Below are 16,611 nucleotides of genomic sequence, written 5' to 3'. Positions count from 1 at the left end.
CAAAAGTAATCAACAAAGTATACTATAAAAACTGGTCAAACGTTGGCCAAATCATTTTAATGGGTTTTAACACATTTGGCTGGGGATGCCCAGGAACCCCCTCAAGGACCCCTACATTAGAGATTTTTCATAATATGTTCGACATTGAAAAAAGGACAGATGTCCACTGTCTAGGACTCTAGGTCTAGGACTTCGGTCCTTAGACCTTCATAATTCAGGATAATCATGTTTGTCCTCATGAAGGTCTAAGGACCGGAACATAGTTTTAATAATATGTTGTAAAACAGAAGTGAACCTGGACTTTAGGCTGGTCCGGAGACTTCAGCGACTTGCTCTTCTCTATCTTGAACAGCTGGGCTTTGGCCTTCTTCAGCAGGCCCACGACGCGCTTGTCTGTCACCGGCTGCTTCTCGGCATGGGCCAGCATGGAGCCCAGAGAGTGGGCGGGGGGCTGCTGCCTGCAGGGCTGCCCGGCAGGAAGGCCCTGCTGCTGCTGGCTCTGCTGGGGGGCACTTGGTTTCTCTCTCTCCTTCTCTCCGTCCTCCACCTCCGCTCCCTTTTCCGAGGGTCTGCACTTCTTCTGCAGGCGGCCCTTGGCGAAAGAGAGGGGAATGGCGGAGTGCGGCCCGCCCCTGTCGGCGGGGGGAGGAGGAGGGGGAGGAGGAGCTTCAGAAATGGAGTCGACCGGCGTCTGCTTCTTTCTCCCAGGAGTCTTTTTCGGGGGAGCGAGGGGCACCGGATGGTCGTCCACGTCCCTTCCATCCACGGCAAAGAGGCCGGAGGCTGCGTTGGGAGAGGTGTCCGGCGTGGAAGCCTTCCCCCTCTTCTCCCACTCCTTCCTCCCTTCTCTCTTATTCTCTTTCTCCCTCTCTCGGCTTTTCTCAGAGTCCCTCTCCTTCTCCTTGGGTGCAGATTCCTGGGCGGCGGCGGACACGCCTCTCTCCCTGCCGCCTTTCCCGGCGCCCCGCCCCGTCTCCTGGGAGCCGGAGGGGAAGAGGGGAAAGAGCTGGGAGGTGGAGGAGGATGTGGATGTGGAAGGAGACGCCGTGTTGCTGGCTGCTGCTCTCCTGCTGTCAGGAGTCCCGTGTGAGGCCAGGTCCGGCGGGCCAGTAGAGAAGGTGCTGAAAGATGCAGGGATTAAGGCACTAGTGGCGAGCGGACTGGCTGACACCCCGGGTAAGGTGCTGGAGTTGCTGCTCGAGACGGAGGCCGTCAACACGGACAGTTCAGAGGAGCCTTTCCCCACAGACATCTGGCTTCCCGGTTGGCTACTGCGCCTCGTCATGGAGTGCGAGGGCGACCGCGGATGGCGCCCATGGGTGCCCATGGACCGCCCCCCCTTCCCGTACCGGGAGGATGCCCTGCCAGAGCCGGAGGACGACTGGAGAGGGGAGAGTGAGCCGGGGCTGCTCCCGGACGACGAATGCAGGGTGACGGACTCGAAGATCCGGGAGTGGGCCTCGCTGGGCGTGAAGCGCGGGGCACGCAGCAGTGGGCTGCGCTTCTGTATCGGCGACTCGAACCGGGCCGAGGCGGGGTGCTGGTGGTGGTGGTGGTGCAGAGGGGAGAACAGGCGGGCGCCTGACCCTGCTCCACTGCCTGGAGCTGGAAACGCACCGGGAGCGGCTCCCCCCGCCCCGCTGGCACCTTGGGGCATCAACCCCACGTCTTCAGCTGTGAGGGGGGGAGGACGGAAGTTGTCAAATATAGGCTTGCGAATAAGGCCTTCCTTGGCATATTTAGCGTTGGAAAAGCACTGATGCTCGGCGCGGGACAGGGACGTCCAGCGGAAGGTGGGCTCCCTCAGGATGGAACGGCTCCTCTTGTCCTGCAAGCTGGAATGCACGGAGGGCCCGGAGAGGAAGGGGGTGATGGGGTGAGGCATAATCCAAGGCGACTGCGAGTGGTGCTCACTGATCGGAGCTGCGCTGGTGGAAGCCGACTGGGGGGGTTGCGGAGGGCTGAGGAGAGGGGGAGGCGGGGGAGAGGAAGAGGACGAGGCCGTGGAAGACGCTTGCTGAGTGCCTCCGAGGGCGGAGGAGGACATCAGCACCCCCGTGGCCGGGCTGATGATGGGCTTCTTGGACGCTGTGGTCAGCGCGCCTCGTCCTCTCTGGCCCAGACTTCCCCTCGACACACTCTGGCCTCTCCGCCCCCGTCTGCCCCTCTCCACCAACACCACGTGCTCCGGTTCAGGCTCCGACGGAGGAGAGGGCGGACGCGAGTCGTGCAACAGATTAGCCTCTCTCTCTCCCGGGGAGGAAGGCGAGTGGTCCTCCGGCTCCGACAGGGCCTGGGTGCCCTCCGACGCCTGGGAGTCGCACGAGGAGTCGTCCAGGCTCGGGCTGCTGGATCTGGAGGACTCGGCGGATGAGAGCTGCGAGGAGTGCTGCGAGAGGGCACTGGAACCGCAGGAGGCCGCGCTGCTGCTGAATCGCCCATTGGTGGCGCTGTTGGCAGCGTTATTGGTGCTGTTGTTGAGCAGGCTGGCCGCCGGTGCAGAGGGTGCGCTGGGGCTGGGAGCCGGTGGCTTAGGAGGAGGATTGGAGTCCACAGGAGCAGCGGCCCCTATGGTGGTAGTGGAGGCTGTGGAGGACGCCAGGGCAGGTGAGGGAGAGGCGGAGGAGGCGGACTGGGCTGGCACGGGGATAGATGAAGGTGCAGACTCTATGCGAGCCATCTTCATGTGGGGCGGCGGGACCCCGAAGCTGCCCTCGTCTTCAATGAAGCGCTTGGGGGTTTTGATGATGCGCAGGGAGACGGTGCTGACCACAGGCATGATGAACTGCCTGATGCTCTTCAGCTGGGTCCGCCTCCTCCTCCTGTTGCCCACCTCTATGCCTCCTGCGCCGCCTGGACCCCCGATGGCCACTGCTTCCTTCTCCAGGAGCTTCTTCTTCTGGGCTCCCTTCTTTGCACGCTGTAGCAGCTGCTTAGCGATGGCGGCGTCAGTGCGTTTGGCAGGGGGGACCATCCTGGCAGGTTTTACGTGGCGGGGGCTCTGCCGCAGACCCAGTGGCCTGTTTAGCTTGGAAGGGGACGGGGAGGCGGGTGGACTGGACGAGTCCTGGAGGTCAGAGCCGTCCACGTCCCTAAGCTTGGGTTGCTGGGAAGCATGTGGGTCTGTGTCTCTGTCTCCTCTGACCCTGAAGGCCTTGTGTTTCCCATCCCCAGACTCACAAGAGGCGGACAGCTGGGCAGCGGCCGCCATAGCGGCCGCCTCCGCTTTGAGCCGTTCGGCAGACGGCGGTCGGCCACGTCTGCGTCGGGGCACACCGGGCAAGGCTTTGAGGCGTGACTTGAGAGGGCTGAGTTTGACTTCCCTCAGCCGTTTCAACTTGGTAACTTTGGAATCCCCCCGCCCGCCTTTGGCAGGCTTGGCCTCAGCGTCCTGCTGCTGAGCGGAGCCCGACGACGTCCTCTTGGCGCCCTTCCTGTCCCTCTCCTCCTCGGTGTCCATGCCGCTCTCGGGCGCCGGATGCCTGCTGTCCTCCCCCGCCGCATGGTTGCCCACTTGCCAGGCCCTCTGGCTGCTCGAGGCCGGGGGGCGACCTCTCCTCTTCTCGCCGGAACCGGGCGGTCTCCCAGGCAGTCGTTTGACTTTTTCGGCCGGCCGCTCGGCGACCTCTAGGTTCCCCTGGGAGGGGGAGGCGGGGGAGGAGGGAGGAAGGACACCTGCAGTGGCTTTCTGGGCAGTCAGGGTCCGCGGGGGGCGGCCACGGGGCTTCTTCTCCTGTATGTGGGGACCTGACCGGAACCACACACAACACAGTCAGTCAAATTCTGTCAAAATATTTAATGAAAAGGTAAAATACTGGTTGATATCAAACCAAAGCTGCTAACACTAATACTGCATGTCATGCACGTTTTCAAACGTTAACATCATTGCTTTCATGACTATAATTTGGGAATAATATTGCTTTTGTACTTGTTTAGCCCATTTAGACCCGAGTCCGATATTAAAAATACACAGCATCTGGTTTGTGGAATTTAGTTTTAACTTTTTCATTATTGCTGCAGTGAGAACCTGAATTTATCCCCAGTTGAACGAACGCTTTGGGGTTTTTATAAGAGTGCCTTTCATTTTCCACACAGCCTTAATGTTGCATGCTACTATCAGTCTCATCTCTGCATTGTAAACAAAAAGATAGTAAAGGTTTTCCTTCTGTGATTAGTGTGACAAGTGAGATGTATAAGAAAGTTCACCTGCAGAGGTCCTTGTCGGGCTCTGTATTCTTTTGTGCTCAGTGATTGGTCCAAATCCTGTAAATACTTCATCCTGCAAAGTACAGAAAAGAGAAAAGGGTCTGAAAATGATTTTGAAGAAGGTAGTGCACGCACATCCGTGGCCTAGGTGCAAGACAAGCATAGATATAAAAAAAGAAGAATGGAGTCTGCACACTGGTGATGCTGAAAAAGCTGAAGATCGAATAAGATTGAAACGTTGACGAGCAATAAAACTGCGACTACTTTTTTGACAGGATTTGACAGGCAAGCTGTGATAACCTTGGACTATATCAGCTGTGTAAAGAGAGGCTTCGTTGAGAGTCTGTTAAGCTTGTTAATGAATTAATGATGCTGAAATGAAATGTGATGAGCACTGGGGATGAAAATAACGTTAGGTGAGCCGCTTTTCCACATCATAAATGGGCTGTTGTTGTTCAAGGTATTACATTAATTGAATTTAATGAATGCAATTATTGTCCCAGTCCAGCCCTGGTTATAGTATGTGACATGTACCTTGTGGAGAACATGATTATGGAAAGGAACCTAACATGATGTGGGAGTGGGACTAGAATTAGGAATATAAAGCATATATTCCTAGACTAGTCAAGACTATAACAAAATGGGACTGTTGGGACCCGTCCCAAAGACTCCCTGCTTGGCACTCAGCATCAAGGGTTGGATTTGGGTCCCTGTGATAAATCTAGTGTCATGTCCAGGGGGTGTACTTTGTACATAAAGCTGCCTCATGCTACAGAAACAGGAGAGACACATGGCTCAGCAAGGCTTACTTACTTACTTATTTACAATATGTGGTATTTGACTTTAGTAAGTTTTTGTCAAATGAAAATGAAAACTAGCTGGCACCCCTCACTGTGAGTTACAACACAAATCGTTACAACTGTGAGTCACAACACAAATCGTTACAACTTTGAGTCACTCATAACACAAATCGTTACAACTTTTGTCATCTCTTGCAAATCGATAGCTCCGTTTGGAACCTCACTCTACGCATTTAGCTCAGGATATCCCTGCATCGGTATAACGGGAGTTGAGCCGTCCAAAAACAGTGGTGAATAACCATTTTCGCAGTATTGTTTGTTTAAAAAAAGATATTTCTGGCTAGCTACAGATGATAAAGGACAGGCACGTAACATTTTTAGACAGGGGCGAAACAACTGCTTAAATCAGGCTTAAATTGCATATTTAGTCAGCCTGTGGCCAGTCAACCCCTGTCCGCATACGCAGTACTGCTTCCGTAAGATTGCATTGGGAAAACATGGTACTGGCTGATTTCATAAACTTTGTATTGCGGTTGTTTCACCCACGATTACGTGCCTGTCGATGTCCTAAGTTTATCTGTAGCTAGGCAGAAATACCTTTACTTTTTGGAAACAATACTACGAAAAGGGTTTTCGCCACTGTTTTTGGACAACCCCTGTGCAATAATATCCTGACACAGAACCTCTTCTCAGAGCTAAGACTGTAGAGTGAGGTTCCAAACAGAGCTAGCAAATCGAATGACTCAGATGAGGACCACAGCTTCTTGACAATAATGATGCACTTCATCTGACATTTGCTTTGCTGATCCACTGTAGGGACTCTATGCTTCTCTTGTTTTCGGGAATGAGGCCGTTGCGACCGTTACAACAGTCATTTTCATTATGAAACTCACACAAGGAATTGGTACAAAAACCCTGGTTCATGATATGCTAATGTGGTTGTCCATAATGAGAAGGCTCAGTGGTTAGCAGAGCATTAAGGTCCTGGGTTCTAACTCTGTGAGGAGTTTGTTCCGTGTTCATGTGGGCTCACACCTAAAGATATGCATGTTAGATACATACTCCTGTCAGAGCCTCAGGCAAGGCACTGATTTATCCATGGGGATCAATAAAGGACAATATAACTTAATGATCAGGAAAGTAGTGTACCTTTCCTTTTTTGTTGTTCTTTTAAAGTATACATTTTTGGCATTTATATGCTGTATTTCAGATATATGTCAGAGAGAGAGATAACCAAGAGACTAGTCTATACAGGTCGGAATCGAACACAGGTCCTACTATAGGAGCATCTGGTCTATGCAAGGCACCCAGGAAAGTACATGTCCTTAGTACATGTACAAAAACTGCAGAACTAGAAGAACTAGAAGAACTGTGCATGAAGAATTTCTAGTAAATCAAACACAGAGACTAGACTTGCAGAATAATGTTCCAAACGTTTGAGAACACTGCTCTAAAGCATGAGTTATACTTGGTTGAGCCGCACACTGTGACACGTGAGCCTTTCTGTGCACAACACCAGTGTGAAACTATTAGTTGCCACACAGTCAGGTAGTCATGGCAGCAAAGAGAGCCGCGCTATATGACAAAACAGCCCAGATCTTTATCCACTCAGGCCACCATGTGCTGCTGACTGGCAGAGAGGCAGGTGCAGAGAACTATGATGGGGCTGCTCTGTCTGAACTTCTACAGGGATAAGAAGGAAGACTGACACTGTCCATTTTGCTTTCTCACTCGCTTGAAGCAGCTTAACCAAACAAAGATTAAGTCCAGGACTGAGCAGCAGCACTTCAATAGAAAAAAACCTTTTGACAGTTCGGCCTAGATGAGATCAGATTTAATCTTGTTTTGTTTGTTAGCTCCAGTAATCACCGTGTGCACATAGTCAACGTCAACCTGAATGAGCCCATGAGGCTGCTGGGCTGGGGCAGGACTGCTGTATCAACTAGAACTTTTCCTTATTACAACTAGGGTTGGGATCCGGAATCGGAGGAAACGTTGAGGAACTGCCGAGATCGGTTCCATCACATTTGGAACCGTTTCTGTAACCCGGTTTTATCACACTGTCAGAGCTGGTATGTAGACCTCACTCACGTCTGCTATACAATTACAATACCGATAGTTTATTAACTTTTACATTTCAAGGATCATCATAACTACGAGTGTACAAATCGAACCAAATGGAGTTAAAGGACCCTTCATTTATTTTACACACTCATTTGGAACCCCCTATACTCCTATAGGAATGGTTAATGGGAACCGTTAAATTAAATTAGTTATGTGGGAATCGTTACAATCCCAAAGGATAGGTCGATTCCCAACCCTACTTACAACCTGAGTGTGAGACAACTGAGTGAGGGAGAGCCGCCGTCTCGCCATCAAACAAACGCACACCGTCACCCCTGTGCCTGGCTGCACTCAGGAGGTCAGAGCACACCGTCACCCTGTGCCTGGCTGCACTCAGGAGGTCAGAGCACACCGTCACCCTGTGCCTGGCTGCACTCAGGAGGTCAGAGCACACCGTCACCCCTGTGCCTGGCTGCACTCAGGAGGTCAGAGCACACCGTCACCCCTGTGCCTGGCTGCACTCAGGAGGTCAGAGCACACCGTCACCCCTGTGCCTGGCTGCACTCAGGAGGTCAGAGCACACCGTCACCCTGTGCCTGGCTGCACTCAGGAGGTCAGAGCAGTGACACACCGTCACCCCTGTGCCTGGCTGCACTCAGGAGGTCAGAGCAGTGAAGGCAAGTGCAGCAAACTGAAGCATTCGATCACATGTCCGTAGGTTGACCAGTGGTTCCCAAATTCGACTTGGGATTTTGTGACACCCACACAATAATATTATTGTAATATACTGTAGCAGGGGTCACAGAGAGCCACTGTCAAAATGACCAGCTCAAAGAGATCTACCCACCAAAATAAATGTATGATCCCATTGCTGAAATTTGTTTAAAAATGTACCTGAGGGAGCTTTGGAATAGTTATATACAGTAAGACATGACAACAGTCTTGTAGATCTGTTACTTTTGCTTTTTTTTTTTTTTTAATCAAGTTTTCCACCCGACAGAGACAATGTCAAAGATCCTCTGCCAATCTTTTGTGTCAGTCGAGCATAGCGCACGTGTGTGAGTTTGTGTGCGCACACGCATGTACTATATGTATTGTGCATGTGTGTGTGTTTGAGAGAGGAGGTGGCCTATGTCTTTCATCATGTGTATTTATAGCAGTATGTGGCGCTGCAGTCGAGATGTCTTCTTCGGCCCAGTTTGTAGAGCAGCTGCTATCCAAGAGCTCTTTCACACAAGTGCGACCGCATGCACGGCGCACACACAAACAAATGCACACGTACACGCACACACGTATACATATTATAGACAAACACGTGCGCATACAAGTGTGTATACTGTGTGTGTACATTACACTCTCTCACACACAACTGATGGCAACCTCCCGGAGTGTTGAGGGGATTATGAAATGTCATCCTGTGATAAACTGGGGTTAACTTTGCCGCTGTGTAAAATGTAAATGTGGGGGCTTGCCCGGAAGGTGCCCGGGCGTACAGTCAGTGTCCCTAGACCACATAGTCAAAACGTCCCAGGTTCAATGACATGATGCGTTGCATGTCCATCCCTGTGTCTCTCAGCTTTGAGTTTACCAGTCTCTCTACTATGCTAAATTAGGCAAAAGGGGAGTTAACCACTTAAATAAAAAACACTTACTTTTTTTTTATCATCTACTCAGGAACACCTCTGGACAGTTTTTAAGTTGCTTAATTCAGTATTTAGATATTTGATATACATTTTATCAGAATCTCCATTCTAACCATGATAGATTCATAGGAAACACACTATCCTCCTAGTTTTTTCCAATTACCTTTTCTATAAATTTCTAATATTTTGGGGGGAAGATTTTAAAAAGAAATGCAAAAAAGAATGAAAAAAGTAATCGAAAAAACATGCCCCCTCACGTATTAGGACTAGGAGGGCAGTATGAGTCAGCAGAACCAAGGACGGGAGTTTTCGATTAATCTAACATGGTTAAAATAGAGTTTGAACTGAAGTTACAATGGGTTTGTATAGTGAGGGGGGTGTCTGATGACTCTGATCAAATATCTAAAATACTGAATCGAGCAGTCTGCGGTGCTCCCAAAAGTCTGAGACTGAGTAGACGAAGAAATAGGGATGCCAGGTTAAAATGTTTCTCAATAATACTTCACTGCAGTGTAAAGTTGACCTCTCTCTCTCTCCCTCCCTCTCCCTCTCACAGCATCCTCTCCTCCATTTCTCTCCCCCGTTTCTATGCTCTCCTCCTGTCCTCTCCTCTGTTCCTCTCCTCTCCACCAGTTCTGCTGCTAGGTGTTGTTGTGGAGTGCCAATGGACACTTATGACTCGCAGTGCTCAATGACATCATGACACGCACGCATGAACGCACACACGCACACGCACATGCGCACACACACACACACACACACACACACACACACACACACACGAGCGTGCACGCAGTCACGCATTGGAGTCATACCAACACGCCCGAGGCAGGCACATACAGTACATGCAGAGACAGACGCACCTCCCCCTTTCTGCGTCAGCTACGCGCACACACACACACACACACCCTTTTCTAGTGTGACACACAAACACACCCCCTGTGCGTGAAACTGCACAGCGAAAGATGTAAACAAGCAAACATACAGCAGAATGTGGGGGAGGGGCTCGCTATAGCAAGAGATTGTGTGCGAAGGAAGAGAGCAGCAGCAGGAGGAGGAGGGGTGAGGAGGACAGGAGCGAGAGAGAGGGAGAGAGAGAGGAAGAGACAAGCAAGTAGCATCTTGACCACATGCTCGCATCAGCAACAGAGGGAGCTGGAGCTACTATAGCATCCCCTGGGAGCACTAAGGATGAAAGGAGGCTTGGGTTTGAACACGCTCGCACAGAAGCTAGCTAAATCCCCATCTAAACAGGCCTCCCACACACTCCTAATGTAGCCATGCGCTGAAACACACGCAATCCTTCCCTCCCCGCCCACTGGCTGCCGAGCACAGAGCGTGTGAAACACAAAGCTCACTATGAGCTCAATAGTAGGCCAGGCAGGCAGCAGGCTGCTGGGTAAGCAACTGCAAGAAGTAAACAAACGCTGGTGTAGTTGTAGTAGACCTGGAGGATGTTAACCGTTGTGTGCCCGCCACATGACATATGGGATCAAACTGTAGCTAAGCCTGGGTGTTGTTCCTAGAGCTAGATTCCTAGAGTCTACTCTAGGACTATAGGTCACATCGGTGATGTGAGCCTACAGACCACCGATGTTACTTTAGAAGTTTAGACCGATATCAAGTGCAAACTTTTCAAATAAATGACAAATGCTGATTTGATTAAACTTTCTATTTGAGAATATTTAACGTATAGGGAAAGAAATACAAAAGTAAAATAACTTTTGGATAGAAAAAAAGTTCAAGAGAAATAGCTGATATGCATGCTCACAATTAACCCATCGCAAGCTTGTTTTGCCTAATTAAGCAATATTACACGAGTGGGGGTGTTCTTCACTTCTGCGATACCTTTCGGAACTCGCCCTGCAGGCGTGCATTAATGACGTTAAAGAACACCCTTGAGTGAAATATTGCAATTATACAACAGTTACCCTTAAAACTAAGAGTTTAATTTTTCAATGACAGATGTAGTCACTACGACCACAAATGTCCCAAGAAACTAGCTAGCCTAGCCATGAGTCTGCTGCGCTGAGAGAAAAGAACGGCTGAATAGTTTGTTTTGATTAGCCGGTGAAATAGCGTGATTATTTCAACGGCTAGAAGTTGTTTCAACCAATCGGATTGCTTCCTCAAAACGACCATATAATAATGGTTAATGTCATGCCCAAAATAGGGCGTCAGGTTGAAAGTGGTTAAAAATCAGGATATTAATTGCAGAGACCAGTCAAATTGTGTATAGTATGACACAATTTGTGCCGCAGTAGAAAGAAAACAATAGATGCTCATACTGTATGAGCATCTATTGTTGTTCCTTTCTGCTATACGGCACTGTGACTTACAGTATACTTAGAACCCTGATTTACTTGCTTGTATGGTGTTGCACGCCTTAAGTAGCAGCTAGATCTGCTATTCATTTAGAAAGCACATAACTAAATAAAACTGAAGCTTTGCCCAGTTGATCGGTGCATGAGACGTGCCGAAAACCTGAGCAAGTGAGACCAATCTGAGTCATTGTGGAAACGACAGTATTATCTGCTGCTGTGTGGGGCCTGTCCCAAGCTAGCATCAAAAGGATGCAGAATTGGTTTGAGGTGTTCCGTTCTGCATCACTGTGAAGAAGCGTGGGTGGCATTAGAACGCTAACGTGACAGACACACAGGCTGCAGACCTCAAAGGGGACTTCCTTGCTAACCATCACTCAGTCCAAAACGGTGGGGAAGGAATCAGCTGAATCAACTCCACCTATAGCTATACTTGCCAATACCTCCCACACACACTCAAGCATTGAACGAAGACACAGACCTACAAAAAAAGTCTACATGCATTCACACACGTGCCTCACGCACGCACGCATGCACGCACGCAGCCCCACACAGTTCTCTACCACTTCAAGTGGAGTAACTGATCATTAACTCCGAGCCCCTGGGATAGTTGATACTGTAGAAGAGGACTTAATTCATTTCAAACATCCAGTGAATCCATATGTCTAGAGAGACTCAGCGTTCCCTGTAATTACAAATAGAGACACAACGCTCAGACAGCTCTGATGTAATCCTCCACTCTTCCTGAAATAAACCTGCTGCAGAGAGAACTTTATCGATGTAGCCATGTTTTTGATATTAACCAACCCTATATACTTCATAGTCATAGACCATATTGCTTCCAAGATGTTTCTCTTTACTCCCCCTGTCCCATATGGGACATGCATGTCCCCCCATTCTTTTCTTCTCGCTTTCTGAAAATGATAACGCTTTCTCAAAAACACATTTCACTTTCTTACAACTACTTCATTTCTAAGGACCGTATCCAGTGGATCCTGTAACCAGCCACTAAGCTTGACAACTTTTATTCAATGGCTCTTTGACAGGTGAGGAGAAGAAAATGAGCATGGTTGATTTGGAGATAAGTTTATCGAGTGGCTACGTTCTGTGAGAAAAGACGTGCAATGCAGCATTTTCTCTTCCCGCTTGAGCTTGTTCATTTGCTGTTTTCGTCAAATGTTCACCACATTTCGGTGAATGTTCGCCTACTAAGACATGTCCATAGTAGGGAGTAGGGACAGTAGGGTTCATGTACCGGTAGTCTCTGTTTTTCCTTTATTTGTCGATGGGATTCTCAGATTGGGGTTCATGTGGTTAAAAAGCACGAGGGGATCATTCAAGCACTCAATAAGAAAGTGGATATAACAAAACACCAACAAGGAGTAGTTATCCACTCATGTAAGCAGCCATTCCTCCCCCCTGCCTAGACAAACACTTCCTAGACACATTCTAGGAAGCCCTCCTCTCATGATTTACTATATGGACACAGTGCCTCATCCCTTCCTGGAATTTCAATTGGCAATGAGCTCATGTGCTTACTATATGCCCTACTGAATGACACATTCCTTCCAAGAGGCCACAGAAGAATTCCAGGAATTACTCTGGTGGTGGTCAATGACAAGACATGTACAGCTTGTCGAGGAGGACACAGCACTAGAGGTGATAAAAGTTCAACGTCCCTATCTGATTAAAATCACCGTTTTGAATCTTGAGCAGAAAAAGACAGTTAATTGGTTTAGGTGTAAAATATACTCTATTATATACTCATTTGACTTCAAATGTCCTAATGAAGGTCCTTGTCTGACCAAAAACAAAACAAATAAAGCAGAGGAAAGTGTGCGTGGGACACCGGAGACTGGAGCATGCCGGATTATTATTATTTATTTATTTTAACCACATGAACCCTCCTAGCATCTGGGGCTAACATTCTGCAAAAAATAGCCGATCTACAAGCTCACAGTCACAACAAACGTTGTGAGATTGTAGATTGTCTATTTTAGCCTTAGAGTGTGTAGACCCCCGGGGGTCTGGGGACTCCGACCGACTAAGTGTATATGGTGGGTTTAAGTGGTTAAAAGTGCTTACTGCTTACCTAAGGGGATTTACTCCCCGCCACAACAACCATTTGTGAGAGTGTGCATGTTGATCTCTACTTGGCTTACACACAGGCTTTGTAAGTTCACTCACCAGTACTACAACAAAAGGTTGGTATTCGTTTCTCTCCGTCCAATTTGCTATTGATGAAGAATAGACACTGAACAAACGCCTTTCGGGAAATGTGTAAGATCATGTGTCAGAGCCTGGGATCGTCAGGATCAGGAACACAGGCAGGCAGGCGCAAAAACAAACAAACAAACTCACAAACACATGTTGCCAGCAGGCAGGCAGGCAGCAGCGGCGTGAATTGGAGCTCTAATCAAAACAATGACCGAATAGGCTACACCCCACCCACAAAGTGCAATATGGCACATAAAGTTGCACACATACACACACACACACACACACACACACACACACACACACACACACACACACACACACACACACACACACACACACACCCTTTCTCTCAGTCAGGGCAACTCCTAAAGTAGAGGTGAAAGCCTTGGCCGCCTGCTGCAGCAGAATAAAGCCATGGATGGGAGGGTCTGTGACTAATTCTCCTCCCAGTGTCGTCCCGTGTGGAGGAGGGGGTCGCCCCACACCCTTTGATATCCCTGCCTGGGCTTTTTCAGCCCGCCGTGCACTTTGTGAGGGCTAGAATAAAAGCAAGCAGACACAAAGCTTCCTGCTCCAATCCACACGCTGTCTCTGGATGTGTGTGTGTGTGTGTGTGTGTGTGTGTCTGTGTGTGTGTGTGGGTCTGTGTGTGTGTGTGGGGGGGAGACATGAGGGGGGCTTCTGCCATTTAAATAGGGCAAACACCTGCTGGACTGAAATGTCTGCCTTCCACTCAAACACACCAGTTCTGTAGAACCAGTGGGCCAAGGAGGAGACGTTTGGTTTGTCAATGTCTGCTCAGCTGCACTTTTTGTACGAGTGATTAAACATTTGGTCTTAATCTACAAGTGGAATCATGGATACAGCGCACAGCACCTCCACCAGACATGGTATATTTTGACAGATAAAAGAAAGGGGGGAGGGGTGATACAAAGTCTGATTAAACATTTTCCAACTTGGTGTCCCTATTTTGGGCATGTCATTATTATTATAATTATTATTATTATTGGTGAATCATTTAAACATTTAAAAATAAAAGAATCTTAGAAACTAGCAGATCTATAAGCACTTGTGAACTTGTAGATCAGCCAAATATTCCACAACATTTGCATTTCATGGCATATGTAAAAAATTAAGTAAATAAATGTAATAATCAAAAAAACAAAAATGCAATAAATATAGATGAAATATAAAAAGGGCTCAAGTGCTTCACAGAGTTTGGATGGTCATACCTATCCCCCCAAAAACGTCAACACTGACACTGCTTAGCACTAAAACAATCAATCCGAAATTTGTTGCAACTTGTGGGACGGAGGAAAATGAATTTTCAACGTACTCACACAAAAGCTAACAAATGCCTCTATTTGGGCAACAACAGGCTACAAGCCTCTCTTTGAGACCAGACCAATAGGCTTATAGTAATCTATTCCAAAGTGGCAGCTGTCAGAAGAAAAGTTGCTCTGCTCTCTCAGACGGAATCCTGTGTGTTGAAGTGGATTTGGGTATGCCTGCCCTGTCTGAGGAGGGGTGTCCGAGTGTCCAAGCTGGCACGCTGTTCATTGGGACTGCCCTGTGGGCTCAGCAGGCTGCAGTGAGCCAGAACAATCCTGCCCCGGTCTGGCCAGGCGGGCACTACTACATCCTTTTATCAATGAAATCACCATGCTGTGTCCGCAACATCCATAGGGATTTATTTAATGATGCCGTCTGTCTCTTCGCATCCCAGATACTGCTAAATGTTCACCCTTTGTGTCTCCTTTTGGCTGGGGGGAGGGGGGGGGTGCTTCTATAGTCCCTTCAACAATACAGAAATTGTAGGCCCACAAAGTATTTTCTACAACTGCACTAGTACTAGTTCATTATTTCATATTTCAATATAACATTTCAGTAGACAGATTGTGTCCATAGATAGTGGTTAAACAGAATAAAGTTAAATTTGTGAATAAATGTTTGTGTCAAAAATGTAAATGTTCTCAAATATAAACATTATAAAGATATAAGTTTACATTTTTTTGATTAGAAAATGTTGCACTTATGTTGCAAAAACAACAATCCTATATTTCAAACTGGAGTTGACCAGTAGCAGAACTAGTGGTAAATAAGAAATAGTCACTATATTACCTTACCATATACAAACTGGAGCAGCACAACTAGTGGAAAAGAAATAGCTACTACACTACAGTTACAGTATACTATATTATTATATTATAAGCTCACAAGAGCTACTATTTTGTGGGAACTGAATCAAAGTAAATGTACTGCCTGTCATGGTGGGGGTCCCCAGTTAAAATACGATTATTGGGGGGGCGGCCTGAATAGGTTGAGAACCACTTCTCCACTATACTATTATTTAAAACTGGAGGAGGAGCATAGTTAGTGGTAAATATAGCCACTATACTACAGCATACAATACTATGTTTAAAACTGGACTACTACTGGTGATAAATATCCAGAAATCCACCATAGTCTCTCCTCTCCTCCCACTGCAATGTGCGGCAGCATGCTGCTGCTCATCATGAAGGAGGAAGATGGTAGTTCAGGGAACACACCCCCAACATCACATCACATAAGGTCCATGAGAACTAGCAGAAGCCATGGCTTGTTATTGTAGCATCGAGTGGGTCACCGTGTACATAATATACAATAACATACTAGCATCTACTGCTATATAAACATAAGAGCTCAACCCAACTCGATTCCCGATATTCACATAGGGATTACATAAAAACATTTTAGCATTAGCCACCAACAGCTACAATATTTTGGTCCTCCTAGCTACGCACCGCGTATGTATGTGTACTAGAGAGGGGTGAAAACATGTCCTCCCATTTTCCTATGCATCAGCATTAGCATCAGTGTGGCTAGCGTGGTGCGTAGTGCGTTAGCAATGGTTAGCATCCTTTAGCTAAAACAAACTGGGAAATGATTCTGGTCCCACAGCCAAGGCCCGGGTGTAAACACAGCAACCATCCGAAGCAGAACGGTCCACTTTGTGGCAAAAATAAAGCCCTGCTGGCTGGCTGACTGACTGACTGGGACTCTCACTACACAGCTATAGCATCGTAGTTACATATGTAGCATGCTAGCTTGGGGGTTAGCTAGCTCAAGGGTTGACACCTCGTCGGAGGGTGAACAGAAGATGAAATAAATGTTTAATTAGCCCGTTAGCTGACGACGCGAGTTAATGTTGTCCCGGGTTAATGTTATCCAGGGTTTAATGTGACAGTTCGCTGTTTGCAATGAGACTAGAACACACAATGACGTCTTGTCCCCTTCAAGTTGACATGGTTTGTTTTCAAACACGTCGGGGAAGTAATACGCTCCTGTGTCTTCTGGTACGGTTATTTACACACCAAA

The 16,611-nt window shown here is 48.0% G+C and overlaps 1 protein-coding gene across 3 annotated transcripts in view; it reads right to left on the bottom strand.

Annotated features, from left to right (window-relative positions):
• Positions 1–16,611, bottom strand: part of kmt2a (lysine (K)-specific methyltransferase 2A) — a gene marked incomplete at its 5' end in the record, with an annotated part of 59,583 nt that overhangs the window by 41,503 nt on the left and 1,469 nt on the right. For all 3 annotated transcript variants that reach the window (XM_080771394.1, XM_080771396.1, XM_080771395.1), the window contains 2 exons: positions 296–3,747; positions 4,207–4,279. In XM_080771394.1, the coding sequence (XP_080627520.1) occupies positions 296–3,747; positions 4,207–4,279 (3,525 nt within the window). The remainder of the gene's footprint in view (positions 1–295; positions 3,748–4,206; positions 4,280–16,611) is intronic.

The sequence above is a fragment of the Protomyctophum bolini genome, assembly GCF_963924005.1.
Source record: "Protomyctophum bolini genome assembly, chromosome: 9".
Lineage (NCBI taxonomy): Eukaryota > Metazoa > Chordata > Actinopteri > Myctophiformes > Myctophidae > Protomyctophum > Protomyctophum bolini.
The sequence above is the reverse complement of the archived record's forward strand: the minus strand, read 5'-3'. Positions and strand labels throughout refer to the sequence as shown.